General features: G+C 33.7%; 2 protein-coding genes across 4 annotated transcripts; one reads left to right on the top strand and one right to left on the bottom strand.

Annotated features, from left to right (window-relative positions):
* Positions 1-6,495: 6,495 nt before the first annotated feature.
* LOC104113425 (F-box protein CPR1-like) lies at positions 6,496-7,578 on the bottom strand. The gene has a single exon (XM_009623585.2). The coding sequence runs from the start codon at positions 7,576-7,578 to the stop codon at positions 6,496-6,498; it is 1,083 nt and encodes a 360-aa protein (XP_009621880.2).
* A 4,625-nt stretch (positions 7,579-12,203) lies between these two features.
* LOC104090154 (transcription initiation factor TFIID subunit 11-like) lies at positions 12,204-17,848 on the top strand. Of its 3 annotated transcripts, XM_070187256.1 has the most exons (5): positions 12,204-12,387; positions 14,473-14,797; positions 15,743-15,830; positions 17,126-17,286; positions 17,354-17,848. In XM_070187256.1, the coding sequence occupies exons 2-4, from the start codon at positions 14,481-14,483 to the stop codon at positions 17,135-17,137; spliced, it is 417 nt and encodes a 138-aa protein (XP_070043357.1). In that variant the 5' UTR covers positions 12,204-12,387; positions 14,473-14,480; the 3' UTR covers positions 17,138-17,286; positions 17,354-17,848. The 3 variants fall into 3 exon arrangements, with proteins under 3 accessions (XP_070043357.1, XP_070043359.1, XP_070043358.1); XM_070187258.1 differs by lacking the exons at positions 17,126-17,286; positions 17,354-17,848 and adding an exon at positions 15,523-15,635 and having other exon boundaries at positions 15,743-15,833; XM_070187257.1 differs by lacking the exons at positions 17,126-17,286; positions 17,354-17,848 and adding an exon at positions 15,520-15,635 and having other exon boundaries at positions 15,743-15,833.
* The last annotated feature ends 5,168 nt before the right edge of the window (positions 17,849-23,016 follow it).

The raw sequence follows: 23,016 nt of genomic DNA, 5'->3' as shown, positions 1-23,016 counted from the left end.
TCGCACCACAAATCGAACTTATGAACTTCAAAAACTTCCAACTTCTAAAACTCATGCCGAAACCTATCAAACCAACCAGGAATGACGTCAAAATTTTGCAGGCAAATCCCAAATAACATAACGGAGCTGTTCCAACTCTCGGAATTACATTCCGACCCCGATATCAAAAAGTCCACTTCCGGTCCAAATCTCCAAAAAATTGACTTTCGCCATTTTAAGCCTAAATTGGCTACAGACCTCTGATTCATAGTCCGGACATGCTCCTAAGTCTAAAACCACCCAATGGAGCTAACGAAACCGACAGAACTCCATTCCGGGGTCGTCTTCACACGGTTCTGATTACGGTCAAAATCCTAAGACTTAAGCTTCTGTCTTAAGGACTAAGTGTCCCAAATCACTCTGAATCATCCGTAAATCAAACTCGACCACACACGCGAGTTATAATACATATTGCGAGGCTGTTCGAAATCTTAAGTCACTGAACGGGGCGTAAATTCTTAAAATGATAAGTCGAGTCGTTACAACTATGAACAGGAAAAGAAACATGCTCAAATAATCAGTAAGTATGAACCATAAAATTTTACTCAAATACCCATCATAATAAAAAAAAATCCAAACTTATATATTAATCAAGGATAAAGTAAAAAATGGACCTCGACACGTCTTCTCAAGGAATCGAATGAAATGAAGAAAAGAAATCTGGCCGGAGTCTGGCTCGCCGGAGACCTCAACGAAAACGGAGAGACAAAGTCGGAACCTTGCTACGTTTATGAGGGTACTTCAAGGGTGTTTTTAGGCTTGAATTTGGGGCATTTTCGGGTCTTAAACGGGGTGATAAATTGCTGGATTTTTCGAAAGAAAGAGGAAAAAAGAATGAGACGACTAGAAATTCCCTTAGCACAGAAGAAGAATTTTTTTTTTCTCAATTCCCTCCTCTCTTTCCTCTCCCTTTCTTCTCTCCTCTTTTCTCACATTTTTCTCTTCTATTTATAGACAAATTTTCCGAATTTTTTCAGATTTATTTTTGAATAAAAAATTCCTACTTCCTAAACCAAACCACCAAATATATGTAGTCCCTTATTTGAAGGCATTTAGTGCACCTCACCCTACCAAGTTCAGAATGAACAAGGATTAGTAGAACAAAGGAAGTGTATAACTGGGGTTACTTTCTTTACACGTGTATATATAGTCCAAACCCATAACTGTAGATACACGTACGTCCATCAACTACTTTTTTTGTTTCATTAAAAAGAATTCATGTCATTAAGATTGAGCGGAATTCATCAGAAGAACAATCTAACATCAGCTGCTATCTCACTGGTCACCAGGCATGACATCCGAATCACCTGGATCAACGATGCTGAGGCAATAAACTCTGAAATACTTACCACGTGCAGTCCCCAAATCTACGTTATTTGCATAAACGTATTCTTTATTCTTTAAGTTATACTTACTCAAAGCTTAATTTGTTATACCAATAGTATTGATATTATTAAAATCATGTAGTACTTGACTCGGTATACACGTGTCGAGAAACCAGGCGAGTTTGTTTTTGATTGCTGGTGACTTAGGTCAGTTCTCCATATTTGATGCAGACAAGTGCATTGCATATAGGAAGGGGTATTTCAACTTTTAGCAGTAGTATTGTCTTGTACGTGGTTAGTTAATCTTGGTAACTACTATCAGTTTGCTCAAAAGTTGCACGACCCAATTCTTGCGGAAGGTAACAAAAACTTGTTGGAATTGCATGACATTTATACAAGGTATAACTGTTAGGGATCCGACTTTTTTGAATATTGGATGACAATGAGAGCGTTGTCATGAGCAGCAGGAGTGTTGCTAGGCTAAGGAGCAGTGGTGAAGCCAAGAACTTTTTCAAGGGTGTTCAAACTTGGAAGAAGTAAAAAAATTCACGATAAAGGGTATTCAATATATATTATATACGTTTAAAATATAATATTTTTTTACTAATATATACAATATAATTTTCTAGCTTATATACGTTTAAAATACAAGACTCTAGCTTCGCCCATGCTAAGGAGTGCGAGCTAGCACCAAAACAAATAGAGAAAACGGGCAAGCAATAGCCAAAGTCTTGAGAGAGGCAAGGCAGGTTGACAAAGAGTAGGCTGAGAGGGACACTAAGACACGACAAGAGGCATCAAGGCATTTGACTGTGATGCTAAGGCAAGGCAAAAACGAAGAGGGCACGGACAACATGAATGCAGCTAACCAATGGCGGAGCCACACATTAACAAGGGTAGTCAATTGACACTCCTTCGTCGAAAAAGTACAATGCATAGATAGGTCAAATTTTTATTTTTTATTTATAATACTATATGTTGACTCCCCTTAATTTTTTTGCATGCTTACTTATTTATATTTTGACTCCCCTTAGTAAAAATTCTGACTCTGCCACTGCAGCTAACGTATGTGCAAGGCAAACATCGGCATGGTATGGGGCGTGACAAAGGTTATGTGTGTGGACATGAGACTGAGGCATAATGCGGCAGCCTGCGGTAAAGCATTGGCGCCCCATTCAAGCCATGGTATGCACATGAACAATAGGCTTCAGCAAGCCAAAGTCAGTGGTGGTTACCAGGCGTTTTGGGGCCTTGTTTTAATTAACTTCCATGATCCTAGTAGTTGTGTGTGTTGGGGGGGATATCAACTACACTAGGATAAGATAATGGGTTGTGTAGGACAAGTGTCTAGGCCTAAGTGAGACAAGTGTCATGCAGGTGGGCTGTCACATGAATTATGAATGTGCATCACCTTGACAAATTAAAATCAGAGAGTTTTCTAGTGGGAAAACGAATTAAGGCTAAGAGTAGTACTCTTTGAGTACAAGTTTAAAAAGAGCAATCTTTTGTAACATTGTACTTTTGAGTTTTTTTATATGCTCAAGTTGAATACAAAGTTGGAAAAATAGTTTTCGGTATATTGTTGCCTTATTTTCTTTATATTCTGTTGCCTTTACTTTACAAGCGTTGCCTATACTGTTCCTACAACAAAACTGAGTGAAACGTTGCGTGAAATAATCTAAGGCCAAAGGTGCTAAATTTTGGCTAAGTGTTAGGGAAGACTGAGTTGAGTGCTGAGCTTGACTACCACATGGAGATGAACATCGGGCAAAAGAAAATCACCCCAGTTACAGTAACCAAGTGCTGGACTTTGGTGTTGAGGAATGCAGTAAAAAAATAATGATAAAACCAAGACTGGTCTAGTGTTCTTTGTTGTCTAGTAGAATCTTAAGAAGTACATTCTAAAATTAAAAAATTAAGGACTATCCTGCTGCAAACCAAGATTTATCATGGCTCCGGTCACTTGTATCAATAAGCAAGCGAACCATACTTGGATTAATCAATTTTGGAAACTGTAATTACGGCCAATATTTTGGCTAACGGAGCCCATCTCACATAAGCATAAGTATCTTTGCAAAGTGTAGACTTTGTTGGCAATATTCTTTGGGACCCAAAAATATTGCATTTGTGTGTTGGACATCATTTGCACAAGTTGTATCTCTTCTTTTACACCTAAAAGGCCAAGACTTTTTTGCCTATAAAAGGGAAGGCTATTAGTTCATTTTAGACACACCAACAAGACTTGAGTCTTCATTTCTTGTTTCTTCCTTTCTTCCTTTATTAAGAGTATTTTGTATGAGAATTAGTGTTGGGAAGCACTTGTGTGAACCCTTTCTTTGGAGTGATCTTGTGAGGTTATTTTTTTAGGGTATTTGAGATTAATTAGAGTATTTACTCTAATTTTGTACTCTCTTTTGTACTCTTATTGTTATAGTAAATTGCTCCTCTCCGCTTGCGGACGTAGGTCGCTTTGACCGAACCACGTTAAATTTGTTTCTTCTTTATCTACTTTAATTGTCATTGTTATCAACTTCCATTGTCTTTGTTATTGCCATTATACCGTTGTTTGGCTATATTCCGCACCACCCGGGTTCTCAATCCTAACAAATTGGTATCAGAACCGGATCTAACGGGGTTAGTTTCAATAGCCAAAATGACTCTAACAAAAACCTATGTTGAGAAATTTGATCGAAGTGCAAACTTCGGAATGTGGCAATTAAAGATTGAAGCTATCCTAATTCAGGATGGCTTAGATTTGGCGTTGCAAGGAAAGGAGAAGAAGCCGGATAAAATGACGGACGGGGAGTTTGCCATCATAGATAAAAAGGCAAAAGCAAGTATCATTTTAAATCTCTCAAATGAGGTTTTGCGTGAAGTTTCTGTAGAAACTATAGCTAAAGGTATATGGGAAAAATTAAAAACCTTATATATGAAGAGGACGGTAGAAAATAGACTTTACCTGAAGCAGAAGCTTTATACAATTCGTATGGGTGAAGGTACCTATATTCTCTCTCATCTTGACACCTTTAATTCCATTCTTATGGATTTGAGTAATATAGATGCTGAAATTAAAGATGAGGATCAAGCCGTGTTACTGCTTTGTTCTCTACCCCCATCTTTTAAGCATATAAGAGATACTATGCTTTATGCAAAGGATAATATCTCTTATAAGGATATTAAATCTATCTTAAAATCAAAAGAACAGATAGATAGTGATATTACTGGGGAAGCTAGTGGAACTCAAGCGGAAGTTAGCTTGTTTGTTAGGGGCAAATCCGACTCCATATCCAGATACAATAATTTAGAGTGTTGATATTGTCATAAGAAATGTCACAATATCTCTGAATGCTATAAGCTGAAAAATAAAGAAAAGCATAAGGAAAGGAAAAATGAGCACAAAAATACTGACACTGTCGAAGTAAGTGTAGCTGCTGATGAGACTGAGGGAACTATTTTTTTAGAAACTAATAATAGTTTCAAATCTAACAATGAGTGGATTTTAGATTCGGGTTGTTCTTATCATATGTATCACAATCGGTATTTATTTACCACATATGAATCTATTGGAGGTGGAGTTGTCTTGATGGGCAACAATGTTGCCTGCAAAGTTTTTGGAAAAGGTACAGTCCGAATCAAAATACACGATAGTGTAGTGAGAATTCTCACCGATGCTAGATATGTTCCTGACTTGAAGAAAAATTTCATTTTTTTGGGCACTTTAGAATCTCTTGGGTGCAAGTACACAGGTGAAGGTGGAGTTCTGAAAGTTTCTCATGGTGCTCTTGTGATCATGAAAGCACACAGATCTGGTTCGTTGTATACTTTATTGGGATCCACTGTTGTAGGCCTTACTAAATTTCGGTATCAGACAACTTGTCTGATTTTGATAACATTAAATTTTAACATATGTCCATTGGGGCTTTTGCGGAGAAGGTGGAAAAAATTTACTATATCAGCCAAAATTAGGCCAAGGTGGAGATTTGTAATTACGGCCAATATTTTGGCTAATGGAGTCCATCTCACATAAGCATAAGCATCTTTGTAAAGTTAGACATGTTAGACATGATCTCACCGATGTTAGACATGTTCCTGACTTGAAGAAAAGTCTTATCTCTTTGGGCACTTTAGAATCTCTTGGGTGCAAGTACACAGGTGAAGGTGGAGTTCTGAAAGTTTCTCATGGTGCTCTTGTGATCATGAAAGCACACAGATCTGGTTCGTTGTATACTTTATTGGGATCCACTGTTATAGGCCTTACTAAAATTTTGGTATCAGACAACTTGTCTGATTTTGATGACATTAAATTTTGACATATGCCCATTGGGGCTTTTGCGGAGAAGGTGGAGAAAATTTACTATATCACCCAAAAATAGGCCAAGGTGGAGATTTATAATTATGGCAAATAATTTGGCTAATGGAGTCCATCTCACATAAGCATAAGCATCTTTGCAAAGTATAGACTTTGTTGGCAATATTTTTTGGGACCCAAAAATATTGCATTTGTGTGTTGGACATTATTTACACAAGTTGTATCTCTTCTTTTACACCTAAGAGGCCAAGACGTTTTTGCCTATAAAAGGGAAGGCTATTAGTTTATTTTAGACACACCAACAAGACTTGAGTCTTCGTTTTTTGTTTCTTCCTTTCTTCCTTTATTAAGAGTATTTTGTATGAGAGTTAGTGTTGGGAAGCACTTGTGTGAACCCTTTCTTTGGAGTGATCTTGTGAGGTTATTCTCTTTGGGTATTTGGGATTAATTAGAGTGTTTACTCTAATTTTGTCTTTTGTACTCTTATTGTTATAGTAAATTGCTCCTCTCCGCTTGTGGACGTAAATCACTTTGACCGAACCACATTAAATTTGTGTCTTCTTTATCTACTTTAATTGTCGTTGTTATCAACTTCCATTATCTTTGTTATTGCCATTATACCGTTGTTTGGCTATATTCCGCACCACCCGGGTTCCCGATCCTAACAGGAGCCAAAAATTCTCAAACAATAAATAAAATTAATACTATAAGAATAACAGTTTTAAAAAAGTACCTCGATCTTACATAAGCAAGCAAATAGTAATAGTAATACTAAGTAATGAGAGAGCCATACTTACAGTATTTAGATGGTCAGCACACAATTTAGTGACCCAATGTTGGATTAATCAAACTTTCTGTATAAACAATACCAATATATGTCATAACTCCATCAATATCATCATCAGAATTCAAAGGCCATATTCGATTGCTTAATCCAAATGATCCATCGGATATCCTGTATACATCTCTTCCCGAATATTTCATGTCGTTAAGTAGCACTTCACCATTTGAAAACCTATACATCGGGGTAGGATGTTGTCCGTTAGTTGGTATAGTGAACAAGTTGGTCCACGATTCTTTGACGCCATAAATTTTCATTGCCCATAAATTAAAAATTATCTCGTTGCTAAAATAAACACAAAGCATTCCTCCTAACACTGATACACCCAGCTCATCCTCTGAAGAAATTTGTAACCCGCTTATTTCTAGAAAAGGTATTATTTCGTATTTTTCACTCGAAATATTCAATGAAACCACAATTTGCCCTCCGGAATATCCGTACCAATGAAATGCTCCATGTACAAATGCCAAACATTCCCCTTCACATCTCCGATAATAATCCACCCTACCTGATGTTTCATGAATTCTTTTCCAGGAACCACTTTTCAGCGCAAGAATTTCATCAACTTGGTCATTAATGTCAATCTTAACGACTTTATAGTCATCAGTAGTAGAGTCATATCCCAATCCGTAAGCATATAATTCCTCGTCTGAAAATTCTAAATGGGGAAGTATTATTGATTCTCTAGTGGAAGGGTTCCATAGCAAGAATCTATAAGGTTTACCCGGCCAAATCTCCATGAAAAACAAGCCATCGCAACAACAGTGGATTTTAAAAATTGCCAATTGCGTAGGTGAATCAAGTCTCTGTATATCCTTAACAATATGAACTGGGGATAAAGAAGAAGAAAGGAAGTAAAAGTTTCTATTGATTCCTTGGCCAAAAAGCAGTTTTTGAGAATTTTGGTTATTGGCATGAAATTTGAGATGTTTTTTCTTAAAGTAAGGTTCAGATATTAATGTATTCCAAAATTCAGAAACGCACTTGAAACGTAGAAGAGATTTCACGGGTAGCCTACTTATGATGTCCATAATTATTTCCTCTTGAATATTGTGAGTTCCCATTCTCATATAAAAACAAAATACACTCACCTTATTAGATAAAGGCCCAAGAACTGACTGCTGCTCCAGAGGAAAAAATATATTAGGGTTGATAGTTGCGTTGATTTATATTTATAATATAATATAACTTTGTCAAAGAACTCAAGTAGAATCTAGTCCTTGTCGAAATAAAATTTGATACCTAAGACGATCGGATTACTATTTACTTCTTTGTTTTATATCACAATTACACGTTATAGTTTACCTATTTGTCAATGGACAAATAAAGTAGTACTCAATTAAATAAACAATCTTGTATCTATATAGAATAGGAGAAGCAAAAGCACTACATTAAGACAAGTATCTTAACTACAAAAAGCAAAGTGGCATTGTTAACATAAAATAAACTTTTTCAATTAATTTTTTTTAATTCTAAATTTTGAATTAATTAGTTACACTACTAGAATTAATAAATATAGATATCTTATAATTATCTATAAAAAAAACGAAAATCTTCTATCTATATCTATATAGAATAGGAGAAGCAAAAGCACTACTTTAATACAAGTGTCTTAACCACAAAAAGCCAAGTGACATTGTTTAGACAAAATAAACTACTTTTCTAATAATTTGTTTTTGAATTTTAAATTCTGAACTAATTGGTTACACCATTTGAATTAATAAACGTAGATATCTTATAATCTTCTATCTATATCTTCTATATAGAATAGGAGAAGCAAAAGCACTACATTAAGACAAGTGTCTTAACCACAAAAGCAAAGTGGCATTGTTAAGACAAATTAAACTACTTTTTTAACTAATTATTTTTTGAATTTTAAATTTTGAATTAATTGGTTGTGTACTTGAATTAATAAATATAGACATCTTCTAATTATCTATAAAAAATAAAAATACAAAAAACTTATTCTACTCTTTTAAACTGGGGATTAGTTTCAATTTGGAGTTTTAAAATCATTTTACAATAAAAAAATTAAAAAAAAAACAACTATCAATTCATATGTCAATTTAACAATATTAAGTAATCTATCTATCTATCTATATTCTATCTATATAGAATTGGAGAAGCAAAAGCACCATATTAAGATAAGTGTCTTAACCACAAAGAGCCAAGTGGCATTGTTAAGACAAAATAAACTACTTTTCTAACTAATTTATTTTTGAATTTTAAATTTTGAATTACTTGGTTACACTTTTTGAATTAATAAATATAGATATCTTATAATCTTCTATCTATATTCTTCTATCTATATAGAATAGAAGAAGCAAAAGCACTACATTAAGATAAGTGTCTTAACCACAAAAAGTCAAATGGCATTGTTAAGACAAAATAAACTACTTTTCTAACTAATTTGTTTTTGAGTTTTAAATTTTTAATAATTGGTTACACTACTTGAATTAATAAATATAAATATCTTATAATTATTTATAAAAAACGAAAATATAAAAAATATTCTACTCATTCAATTTGGAATTTTAAAATTATTTTACAATAAAAAACAAAAATAATAAAAATAAAAAATTACCAATTCAAATTAGAGAGTAATTTCTTCCTAATATAGTAGTAGTAGTGTGTGTGTGTGTATACATATATGGGAGTAGTTATTATACTAAATTGGTAATTTATTAATAACTCATATGTCAATTTAACAATATTAAGTAATGGATAAACAATTATATATATATATATATATATATATATATATATATATATATATATATATATATATAAGACTTATAAAAATAATTAGATTTATTATGAGAAAAGTCGTACATATACACATAACTAAAATCATAATAAACAAATAGTCATAAATGAAGAATACTAAAAAAAGAAATAAATCAAATAATATCGTACAAATACATATACTAATTAAATTTCTCATGTAGGAAAATTTAGTTAATAAATAGAACTCATAATTTCATAATGAAAAAAACAAATATATAAAGAAACTACTAGGATATTATACACAAGATAATATATTATATATAAAACACATTTTATTAATTATTAAAAATATTAGTACATTTTTTTTAAAAATAATAAAAGGATTATCTCTTTATACTTTTGATGAATAAAAAATTATAATTTAGTAAAAAATGATATTATTTAAATTTTCAGTAAATATTAAATGAGAAAACTAATCAAATTTTATAGTAGAATTGAATGTACAAAATGAGGTGGATAAAGATAATTTTATAATATTTATATTTTGAATTAATTAATAAACAAATTATAAATAAATAACACTCAAGAAAATTATTGATAAATTTAGACAATTGAAAACTTTTAAACAGTATAACATAAATATAAAAATATATTTTTCTAGAATAAGAAAATATGTATGTATGTTCTACTAGAAGAGAAGTAATATCAAAATATTAAGTCAATTGACAAATTAATAAAAAAAATATATTACTAAATGTATACTACTAAGTACTTGCTAATTTAATAAAAAATAAATAAGGAATAAATAATTTATTTGATTACTATAATGCTTTGTATCCTTTGATTTTGTATAGATTTTATTGTATTTATGTGTACTACATTAAATAATAAAATAGTATAACTATTATTTATTAAAATAATATGATATATTAGATCATAATTTTATAAAATTAATATTTCGTCAAATTATCTGCGTATTGTGCGGGTTCTAACACTAGTTGTACTAATTAGAAAAGTTACAGTTGTTTGATTTTGTAAGTTTTTTCCTTTTTAGTTTTTTCGTTTCATGATAAATTAAGAAACACAGTATTGCAGTGGTGTTCTACAATACTCTAGTGCAACTCCAACAACAAGCAACAAGTATACTCAGTATTATCCCACACCGTAAATTTTGGGGAGGGTAGTGCGTACGCAACCTTACCCCTACCTTGTGAGGACTCCATTGTACGTTAATGTTTAATTTGCTTGACAATATTTGTTTACATTCTCTTACTATTATTTTGTTGATTTATTTAAACCAAAGATATTCATGTATACATGAGATGTGTATCCCATGTGTATCAATCTATCCCTTGTGTATCTCATATATATCCATATATACATAAGATATCGTATAAATTTTTAAATTCGATTTCAACTACGAATTTTGACTTCAAACCCTCCAATCTTTCTCAAATTTTGTATATTGTCTCATCAAGTGGTGTTCTACGGTACTCTAGTGCAACTCCAACAACAAGCAACAAGCATACCCAATATTATCCCACACCGTGAGATCTGGGGAGGGTAGTGTGTACGCAACCTTACGCCTACCTTGTGAGGACTCCATTATAGTGCAACTCCATTGTACGTAAATGTTTAATTTGCTTGACAATATTTGTTTACATTCTCTTACTATTATTTTGCTGATTTATTTAAACCAAATATATTCATGTATACATCAGATGTGTATCCCATGTGTATCAATCTATCCCTTGTGTATCTCATATATATCCATATATACATAAGATATCGCATAAATTTTTAAATTCGATTTCAACTATGAATTTTGACTTCAAACCCTCAAATCTTTCTCAAATTTTGTATATTGTCTCATCAATATATTTCAACGAATTTCAGCCATACCCATTGAAAATAAAATTGCCTTGATTTTTGAATGTTTTATATTATTAGTTATAAATTTTGATTCAAAACTAGTCTAAATGATTTTTAATTTTCCTGAAATTTTATATATTAACTCATCTATGTGTTTTAATTAAATTCTAATCATACTCATCGAAAAAAAAATCTTTTTTGTCTTAGTTTTTTGAATATTTGATATCCTCCGTAATGAATTTTGACTCCAATCTGAATCATCTCCAGTTTTCCTCAATTGTTTTTTTACTTGATTTATGTATTTTCAATGAATTTAAAATACCTTTTGAAAAAAAATCTTTTTGCCTAGATCTTTTGACTATTTTATATCATTCATAACGAATTTTGACCCCGGAATAGTCTAAATCATATCTAATGTTTTTCAAATTTTATTTTTTACCTCATTTATTTATTTTCAATGAATTTTAACCATACTCATTAATTTTTATTTTGCCTAAATTTTTTTGAATGTTTTGTGTCATTCGTAATAAATTTTGACTTCAAGCAAATCTAAGTCACCTCTAATTTTTCTCAAATTTTGTATACTACCTCATATATGTGTTTTCAACGGATTCCGACTATATCCATTGAAAAAATTCCTTTTGCATTGATTTTTTAAATGTTATATATCATTGGTAATTTTTAAATGGTTATTTTTAGTAGCATGACTTAATGGCTAGTTATTGGTAAGTAATGTTTATTTGTAACTTATTCTTGTAGTTTTTTTTTTATCTCTACAACATCTGGTAACCGCTTTGAGCGATCTCATTTAAGACAACTTTAATTTTTAAAAAGTATTTAAAATATAATTAATTTTGACAAAACTCAAACTTTTTATTCTTTTTTCAGACATTTGTGTATACATAAAACTTTAAACTCTACCACAATCTATTGAACTACATTCAAACTTCATATTTGGCGGTGTACAATTGATTTTGAGACGGTTAAACTTTAAAAAATTTATAAATTTCACCAATCAAAATTATTTTAATTTATAAATCTGACTTTTTTTCCAACTTTAAATAGAGGTCTTAAAATGGCGATTTTGTGCACTTCCCAAACTAAAGACCACGACCCATGAGCTGACCCGAATTCAAACCCACGAACCCAAAGCCCGTTCAATTTCTTCAAAATAGCGGAACCCATCTCATATACTCGCCGGCACGGCGCGCTCTTCCGAATCATCTTTGCGAGGGTTCAGAATTACGATATTTTGGGTCCCTTTGCTTTCAAAGGTTTTGATTTTCCTTTCTATTTATATTTAGAAGATTTATACTCATTCTTGATTAGTTTGTGTGCATGTAATATTATAGTAGGATTAATGGAATGGTGAATGCATTTCTCTACCACATTCTTGATTAGTATATGTCTGCTTGAATTGTTAGTGTGACTCTTATGATTGAAATGAGATGCAATTCTTTCCCTTTGTGAATTGTGACCTATAGGATTTACTCAGCCGTGATGTGTGGGTTAGGCGCACATCACAAGTTTGACTCTCCTGCAGACAAAAGCATGTCCTTTAAGTAGAGAAGGATAGGGGGGGGGGGGGGGATTATCCACTGTTTTTCAAACAAAGCACCACTAAACCTCGGGGATTTCTTAGTTATCGAAAAAAAAGAAGAAGAGGATTTCTTTGTATCTACACTCTGTTCAGACATGCTAAGATTCTGTGTTGCAATATTCTTGAATGATGTATGCAAATGTCTTTCAGGGAATTTGGAGGTGCCAAACTACCCTAATCAACTAAGGAGTTGTGTAATTCACTTATATAACAATAACAACAACAACAATTATGTCTCAATCCCAAACAAGTTGGATTCATTTGCTAGTTATGCGGTGATTATAATGCAATGATTATTTTTGCGGTGATTAGTGATGAAGGGATAGTTATGTAATGCTTAGTGAAGGAATTGTTATACAGTCAGACCTCTCTATAACAACATCTTTATATAACAACACTTCACTATAAAAGCCAAGTTTTTTCGGAACCAAATTTCATGTTCTGTTATAATATATATATTTTCTATAACAGCAATTCGCTATAACATCCAAAAATATCTGGAACAAACGAGGCTGTTATAGAGAGGTTTGACTGTACATGAATTACTTACTTTAAAAGGAAATTTTCGTCTTTAAATAGTTAATTCCCGTGTTGCTCATATACATAATCTTATTCTTAAGTTGGGAGGAGGGTAAAGCGGTAGGGCCATACCCTATGGAGTTTTCAACATATGCGCCAACGAGAGTCGGCCAAAAGCCTAAATTTATATGATTAAGTAGATGAAATTTGGTGAATAGTATAAAATGTTATTTTTAGAATCATGATGATATCTATACTAGCTGCGGTATGGTGGACTGGTAGTGTATATCAAAAACAAATGTTTTCTTTTTGCTTAAGTTTGGTGTAACATGGCTGTCGTAAATGTCTCTGTCCCCGATGCCTTGATTGACTTCATTAGCACATTACACAACCTGTAATATATTCCTTTTGTTTGTAACATTCCCGGCATCATCTTATGCTTTTTGCTGGTTTTATTTATTAATACAAAGTAACTCTTTACTGATCAAAAAAAGAACCATGATGATATCTCAAGACACTCTAGAACTAAAAGGAGATGCTTACAAAGGGTAAAAGATAAAGTGTGAATAATCAAAGGAAAGAAAAGTAAAGAATGATAGCATTCCTCTCTAATATCTTTATACTATGTGCTAGGTTTTGCATCTTACTCTATTTTTCAAATTTTCTTTCAAGGAAACAACTACAATTATATAATCAAAAACTAACAGGGCAAGTGGGCAACTACTTGAAAATAAAGTGTGCAACTACTTTACCTTTTTGGTCTCGCTTGCTATAGTGCAGCGTTTCTTGTTTTTTTTCATGATTAGTTGACTACCTGCTTTTATTTTCTAGTCTCATTCATTATTTTCTTCATCTAGAAATATAAATGAATGGTGTCGCTTCTAATCCAAAGTGCAACAACGTTCCTTTAACATTGTTGCTTCATCCTTTTGTTTACCTTCCTTTTGAATGCTTTAATCTTTTTTCATGCTTGCAATTGATCATGTGACTTGAGAATATCAGAGCTGTAAGAGTTCAATGCCATTAATTTATCAATCAACCTGATTTGAGAGTTTCGCAGAACTCTATATCATATGAGGTCCAAATCAAACTAGTTCTTATCTTTTTACCATGCTTGCCCCAAAAAAGGTTTCTAACATAATACACCAGTGTTCATGGTTGGAAGTTGGTTTATCTCAATCAAAATGGATGAATGATAAGTGTGGTGTACACTTCACCTGAATCTCACGTTCTAGTGCAGTGAATTCCATGAAGCGATCTAAGGATCCTTTTGAAGCTGCTTTTGAGGGGCAGGACGACTCACTCCCTGAATCCCCTGTTGGCATTGACGAGAATGAAGGCCAAGACCAAGCTGCAGTTGATGTTCATGTTCATGGAGGTGATGATGCTAATACCGGTTCTCGTGACAACCCTTCAGCATCTAGAGCTGCATCAGTCTCTGTTGGTACTGCTGGTCCAATTAGCAAGCCCAAAGAGGAAGATGAGGAGGAAGAGGAAGAAAATATGGATGTGCAGTTAGGAAAATTCTCAGCAAGTAGTGATCCTGACAAAATGTCTAAGATGCAGTAAGTTTGTCAATTTATGTTATCAAATTTCTTGATTCTTTTATGTATTTAAGGATTTCAGTCGTAGAGAATTGTCAGGATTGTATGGTATTATCTTGTTCCGTGATAGCTTCTGTGGCTGGTTGGAGCTGCCTAATAATCGCTTTGCATACAAGAAAAACTCCTTTTCATATCATTTGTTTCCTTCCCTCTCGTCTTTCTCCCCTTCCTTGTTTATTTGTTACTCAAACTATTAATTTAACTCTCTTCAGTATGTTGCGTACCCACAGGATATCTGCTCTATGAAAATTCTCAAAAACTATGTATCTATATCCAGAAGGTTGATGCTTCTATTGAGATCTGTGAACAGATAAGACTATAAGATGCATCTTGCTTGATATAATACAGTTAAATACCAATAGAAAATATTAGTAGGTGTTAAATATTAAATTCACATTTTCAAACTAGCTCTATGCAAAAATTTATCCCCCAAAAGGAAAAAAAAGAGTAGCTCTATGTAAAACTTTATGAGGTGCTTCCTACTACCCAAAAAAAATACTTTTCTCCCAGCAAGTCTCTAAGTCTTACTTGTATGAGCATTGTTAAGTGAGGGCAAAATGGGAAAGTAACTAATGGGAATAGTACATCGCAGCTATATATATACCTGTTATGTTAAAGTTTTTCTTCTAAACCTCCTTGTTATGTAAGCTCCAATTTAGATAATTTTTCTCTCCTATATTCAGCAGTTTTCGACCTGGTAATAATAATGTCACTATGACACTTCAAGAAAGAAGGTAGATATTGTTTTTGGATAAGGTAAGGTAGAAGAAAGGAGGTGGATATTGGCTTCGGAAAACTTGTACGTGGCTTTTTGTTGTCAAACTTTGTTATCTATTTTCCGTTGCTTTCAAATCAGTGAAAGCAAAAAAGGAGACCACATTTTTTTTTTAATCATTTCTCTTTCAGGTACATATTATCCCAATTTACGGAGGAGCAAATGAGTAGATATGAATCTTTTCGGAGATCTGGATTTCAGAAATCCAACATGAAGCGGGTATGTTTTGCCATTCTCCCCCTTCACCATCTTTTATTTTCCTCAATTTCAAAGCCTGAATATGTTCTATATTATTGTACACAAAGTACAACAGATGATGTCTTGAGAGTGGTTCTCTCCTCTCCCTTAGCTTGTGCGTGTTGTCTTTCTAGCATGATTTTATTTTCTCCCCTAAACTTTATTTAGTTTCTTTTCTTTGAGCCTAGTGCACAGCTTCAAATATTTGGCCAAACTCTGTCATTGGTGTCTGATCAATTTGCGACAATCATGATTCAAAGCCTTAGAGCCCATATTGTCATATACTGTCCATGACTAAGCATGTTGGTGGTTAAAATTTATTTGGAAACTTACCCCTATAAAGTACTAAAGAGTGGCATAAAATGTCTTAGGGATTCACACATTGCATGGAAGAGTCCTGTGCTAATTAAACCACTGTTGTCAAAGGCTCATTCGATGCGCGCTTAAGTCCTGAAGCTCAAAAAAGCTCAGGGTATGTACTTTGCCTCACTTAGGGCTAGGCTGCGCTTCAGTGTAGGCAAGGCACTAAGGCGTGCGCCTGATTGCCAATAAGTTCTATCTTGAATAAAGCGGTGCAAAATAATAAATATAATTGGCAAAAAGATATATTAATTGTTAAGGAAATCGTTATGAATGAAATTCTTAATTTTTCCTTGCATTACATATATGGTTTTATTTTGTTTTAGAAAAGCCCCGATAGATCTGGATACACCTGTAATCAGCGAATGAGAAGGGCTTTAAGGCAAGATAAATAAAATGACTTTTCTGCATGCCTGTTGACCCAAAAGTATTGCCACCCCTTTGTTGCTAGTGTTCTCGGCTACCTTCTACCCGTAAAAGCTCAATCTCACTCTTTGCCCTGCTTCTCCTCTCCCTTCTTCAAAAGATTGATAGACGGAATGTCTTTCGTAAACCTCAGTGAACTGTGGTTAACCAATTTCCACTGTAATTATGCAGTGAAAAGTTGCTAATTCCTGAATAGTGCTTTTACTATGTGAGACTTTAGTTAACTGAAGGGCTGCTGGTGACAATCTTTAGTGTTTTAAGGTGGAAATGTCCTCGGTGAAGAAAAGTTGAAGGGCCTATGCTGCATTAATTTTTTCCCAAGCTATGTTGCTCGGACTCTCCGAAAATATCGATGGGTGCGTGTCGGATCCTCCAAAAATAGTTTTTTTGGAGGATCCGACACGGGTGCGGCAGCTGTTTTGGGGAGTCCGCGCAACATAGTCCCCAAGTAATCAATTTGATACTCAGTCATTTTATAATTCATTTTGCAGCTAGAATGGTGATGGCAGAGAGAAAAGATACAGGGCCAATCAGGCCGTGTCACGTTAGAGAAGCATATAGAAGGCTAAAACTTGAAGGCAAGATTCCAAAAAAATCAGTGCCAAGGCTTTTCCGTTAGCGGATGTTGAAGCAACCTGTAGTTTTATTTCAGGTTAGCTGTCCTCCCTTTGCTTACACCAGTTGAGCCCTTTTATATGCCTCAGTTATTTTCCTTGCAGAAAGTCGTCGGACACCCTTGTAAATCTTGGATGAAAAGCTCAATGACTGATTATTTAGTTTTTCTGGAGCTCAATATTACCTTTACAAGGTGAGATGCTGGGTCTTCTTTGAGATGCTGATGATTATTCGGAGAATTAACTTTAAGAGCATTCAGCCAAGTCGATGAATCGTGGTACATCTTGAAGTACTCAATTGTACAGTTTTGAGAGTGTAGTACATTGACTTTCAGCTGTCGCTTTCCTTGTTCCCTGTTCAGAAGGGCATACTTAGTAGGAAATGTTAGAATGTCAAGAACGATATGGTTGATGACCAAATCTTTAACCATTGGACAAAAATACTTTTTACAGCTTTGTTTGGATGGTTGTTACCTATTATATTGTATCGTATTTTTATTTTAAATATAATATTTGTTTTGATTGGTACTTAAATTTTATTGTATCGTATCGTGAAATCTATCGTTATGTAACGACGAAAAGTCTCACTTTATGTAACAATTGATTTGGTGTGTTGGCGTCGTTGACTTGTTTTTCTCTCTCATCTTGCCCTTCTTTATTATTAAATAATCATATTTTATTCTTTATCTTACTTTGTTATATAATGATTCTACTTCTTATTCTATTTTTTTTTAATAATGTTGCAAGTTTATTCTTCATATTGTTAGTGCGTGACATCATGAAACGATGACAAACGATACAATCTATTCAAATATTGTATTCATCAAACAATACAATACAATATGATGCATTATTATGAAACGACATGTAACAACCATCTAAACAAGCTGTTAATATAGGCAATGCCAGTTAGTTGCGTGAAAATAGTACGGGCTAGCCAGTCTTCGGACTGGTAATTGAAAAGTAACCGGCGTTCGCAAAGTGATTGAAAAATAGCTAATATTTTGCTGCAATACGGAAAGTTCCAACATAATATACTAGAGATTGGAACACCTGTGTATGAACTTTCAGCATATTATGTTGGACCAGTATATTATACTGGAACTCCAGTATATGATGCTGGAGTAAATAATATACTGGAGTTCATGTATAATTTACTATAACTCTAGTATATTATGCTTGAAGCTCATATGTAAACATTTGAACTCCAGTATATTATGCTGGAATATTTTCCGGATTTTGAACAACGTTTTCATTCACGTTAATATGATTATTTGCGATTAATATGATTACCCGTTAATTGCGATTAAGTTTTAGTCACGTTAATATGATTATTTTACGTCCTAATTTTTTAGGGCTAGTAAAAAATTATAGAAAATTAGTGTTAGAGAAACTAAGTTTTTGTAATACTGGCTTGAGACAGAGCTTAAATGGAGCAATATGAATGACATTCGTCGCCAAACTTGACATCAAGTGAGAAATGACTTAATGTGTTTTTCAAATAAAGGGAGAAATAAGTTGTCATATGTCATCTTAAAACAAAAGACAACTAAATATCATTAGTATGCTAAGAGGACTAAATATTTGTGTGTATGCTAAAGGTTAGTAGTAGACTTTTGAGTTAGTTGAAGGGTTTTTTCACTTCGAAATTCTTATGACGAAGGGGGAGCATTACGCCCGATCAAAACAGCAGTCAGCCCTCTAATAGAGAGTGCTATGGAAGAAATTAGACATTGAACTGAGGTTAGTAGTGTTTATCACTCAGGACGGCCAAACTCCAGTCGTCGGTTTACTAAAAGACTTGCTGAAGAGCTTAGTGCAAGGAAGCCCGAGCAAGGGGGATAAGTTCTTCCAACTGCTGAGGTTACCTATAAAAACGATGCATTTACTTTTGAAGTCTCAAAAAGGCTAATAACTGGGACATACCTTTGCAAAGGCATATGATTTTCTCTAGTGAGAAATTAACTCCTTCGAGAGGAGGTCGTAAATATTGCATTTTTCCCTAGAAAGCTAGAATATTATTATTATATCTATATTTCAAAAAAGTTAACAAAAATGCATGAAATCCTATAAAGTAGATGAATAAAATGAATATACAAAAAAGTAGGACAAAAAAGGAAATTATTTAGCATTTAGAGGCGGATCCAAAATTTAAGTTTTATGGGTTCAACATTTAAGGTTCTTAGCATTGAACCTATTATACCATTAAAGATATGGGTTCATATATACTATTTATTGTAATTTTAAGATTTTACACATTAATTTATGTACCGCACCAAAAATATTGGGTTCAGATGAACCCGGCACTGAAAGGCTACATCCGCCTCTGCTCGCATTACAAACTAATTAAGAATATATATGTTTAAAGTGTATATGCAATACACGTGTTTTTCATATATCGATTTGGTGTAAACAAGTTGTTATACTTGTCTGTGCCTGTTGACTGATTCTATTGCCTGCTGGTTAGCGAATCTTCTTGTATTTTTCCCCAAAATACATAAATGTGGAATTGTGAATATAGCGAATCTCGATAAATATGAACTCATTATGGGAGATTCATAAGAAGATCCAGTACATATATATCTCTATATAAGGTAGGTTAATTATATAGACTAGACATTTTTCATTCATTAACCTTCCATAAACAAAAGATTTTCTTTGTCCCGCTATTCAAAATTCAAGATCGTAATCAAAGTTCATAATTGCAAATAGAGGCTGTTCACCAGCAAAATTAGTAAGTTATTAATGAACTAAGTATTATATATTGTTACAGTACGAAGCACTCAAAAGTAAAAGAAAAAGACATTTCTTTTATATAACATGGATAAGGTTTCGATGATTATGGTCTTCCTAGTCACCTCATTGGTCTTTTCAAATGGTTAGTCTCTCTCTCTTTTAACTCAGTAACTCATAATATTCGAAAAAGGTTTAATAAAGTTGTAATTTGATAGAATCCAACTTACAAAACACTAAGTAAAAACTTGGAATAACGGTAAAATTGTCTTGTCCTAACCTATCGTCTTGTGTTTGAGCCGTGAAAGCAGCCTCTAATGCTTGCATTAGGTTATTTTGGTGATTGGTAAATTTCGTTGATAATTCCCTTTGTACGTACTAACTCTAGGTCCGCCTCAATCATACAATAAATATCAAATTTCACACACACACACATTATATATATATATATATTATTTATATTTTTTTTAAATATATTTTTGAATCTTCAGATGCTGTGATGGGAGAGCAGTGTGTTCTTGCATCAGATTGCCATAGGATATGCAGAATTGGAATTCGAGTATGTATTGATAACACATGCAATTGTTGTGTTTCACCAACATGCTCTGCTGATCAAGAAAACATTGGCGTTGGCCGCAAAGTCCTGACCTAAGGCCGTTGGAGTTTGTTACTATGGATTAGCCTTTTGGCTTTTAAAGATAATTATGTTTTAAGGAGTATTGTTATATAAGATATTGTTTAATTAATTGAGCTTGCTGAAATGAGTGGTAACAAAATTGCATTACTTGTTGGTTCTTGACAAGAAAATTTGTTCCTTCTAGTTTAGGATCTTTAGTTTCTTATGACTTTTGTTACTCCCTCTGGCTCAATTTTTTGGCAAATTTTGGTGGTTCGCCAGGGTTTGTGAATAGGTTATTCTAAAGATACGCCACAATTTTTACTAAAGTCCTAATAATATGTGTATACTTGCATGAATTCGGGCGATCGATCCTGAATCTTCTAAAATTTTGTGGGCCCACAAAAATAACTTAAGTCATCGCTTCGTCATGATCGTTCCTCGTTTTTTGGTATTTCTGGGCCATGAAGCAGGAATTCAGGATGATCCCCGGATTTTTGTGTGTTATAGTCCACACAATTCGCATGAATTCGGGTGACCGACACTTCTAAAATTTTGCGAGCCTATCAAAAACGATCTAATGAACAATTGACCGTTCCTTGTTTTTGGTATTTTTACACGAATTTAGGACGATTCTCAGATTTTAGTGTGCTATAGTCCACGCAATCTGCATGAATTCGGGTGACCAGCCCCGAATCTTCTAAAATTTTGTGGGGCTATCAAAAACGATCTAATGAACAATAGTCATGCTTCGCCATGACCGTTCCCGTTGTTTAGCATTGTAGGGCCATAAAACAGGAATTCAGGACGATTCCCAAATTTTCTTGTGCTACAGTCCACACAATCTGCATGAATTTGGACGACCAGAACCGAATCTCCTATAATTTTGCGGGCCCATAAAAATGTCCTAATGAACAATAGTCATCGTTTCGCCATGACTATTTTTTTTTTAATTTTTGTTGTTGTTGCATAATACACGAATTCAAGACGATTCCCACATTTTTCATGTAGATAGTCCACACCACTTGCATGAATTCGGGCCGAATTTCCTCAAATTTTACGGGGCCACAAAAATGACCTAATAAACAATGTCACCGATTCGCCATGACCGTTCCTTATTTTTTGGCGTTTTAGGACCATAAAACAGGAATTGAGGACGATTATAAGATTTTCTTTTGCTATAGTCCACGCCAGTTGCATGAATTCGGAAGACCGACCCCGAATCTCATAAAATCTTACGGGCCGATCAAAAATGACCTAACAAACAATAATCATTGTTTCGCCATGACCGTTCCTCACGTTTTGGCATTTTAGGGCTATACAACATAAATTTAGGACGATTCCTAGATTTTCTGTGCTATAGTCCACACCATTTGCATGAATTCGGGCGACCGGCCTCGAATTTCCTAAAATTTTGCGAGCTAATAAAAAAGACGTAATAAATAATAGTCATCACTTCGCCATGACCGTTCCTCATGTTTTGGCATTTTAGGGCCATAAAACAGGAATTCAAGACGATTCTTAAATTTTCGTTTGCTATAGTCCACGCTATCTGCATGAATTCGGGTGATCGACCCTGAATCTCCTAAAATATTGGGGGCTCGGAAAAATGACTTAATGAACAATAGTCACTTGATCGTTCCTCGTTTTTTGGCATTTTAGGGCCATAAAACAGGAATTCATGACGATTGCCAAATTTTTGTGTGTTATAGTCCTCGCCATCTGTATGAATTCGGGTCACCGGTTTCGAATCTCCTATATTTTTATGGGCCCATAAAAAATGACTTAATGAACAATTGTCATCACTTCAGCATGACTATTCCATTTTGTTTTGGCATTTTAGAGCTATAAAATAGGAATTCAGGACGATTCCTAGATTTTTGTGTGCTATAGTCCCGTCATTTGTATGAATTCAGGCGGCCGACCCCGAATATCCTAAAATTTTACGTGTTTATCAAAAATGACTTTACGAACAATAGTCATTGCTTCGCATAACCATTCCTTATTTTTTTGTGTTTTAGCACTATAAAATAGGAATTCAAGATGATTCCCAGAATTGTGTGTGCTATATTCCATGCCATCTACATGTATCGCGTGACCGATGCCGAATCTCCTAAATTTTACGGGCCCATAAAAAATGACCTAATGAACAATAGTCATCGCTTTGCTATGATCGTTACTCATTTTTTGACATTTTAGGGCCATAAAATATCGCGGGCCCATAAAATGACCTAATGAACTATAGTCATCATTTCGCCATGAAAACTCATCATTTTTTGATATTATAGGGCTATAAAACTGTAATTCAGGATGATTCCTAGTTTTTCGTGTGCTAGTCCACGCCCTCTGCATGAACTCGAGCGATCGACCTTGAATCTTCTATAATTTTGCGTGCCCATAAAAAATAACCTAATGAACA

Source organism: Nicotiana tomentosiformis, chromosome 10, assembly GCF_000390325.3.
Source record: "Nicotiana tomentosiformis chromosome 10, ASM39032v3, whole genome shotgun sequence".
Taxonomy (NCBI): domain Eukaryota; kingdom Viridiplantae; phylum Streptophyta; class Magnoliopsida; order Solanales; family Solanaceae; genus Nicotiana; species Nicotiana tomentosiformis.
Note: the sequence above shows the minus strand (reverse complement) of the source record. Positions and strands in the feature narration are given on the sequence as shown.

Coding starts and splice junctions, on each gene's coding strand:
- LOC104113425 (XM_009623585.2), bottom strand. CDS start 7,578: ATGGGAACTCACAATATTCAAGAGGAAATAATTATGGACATCATAAGT.
- LOC104090154 (XM_070187256.1), top strand. CDS start 14,481: ATGAAGCGATCTAAGGATCCTTTTGAAGCTGCTTTTGAGGGGCAGGAC. Junction 14,798..15,742: donor GACAAAATGTCTAAGATGCA/GTAAGTTTGTCA, acceptor TTTCTCTTTCAG/GTACATATTATCCCAATTTA.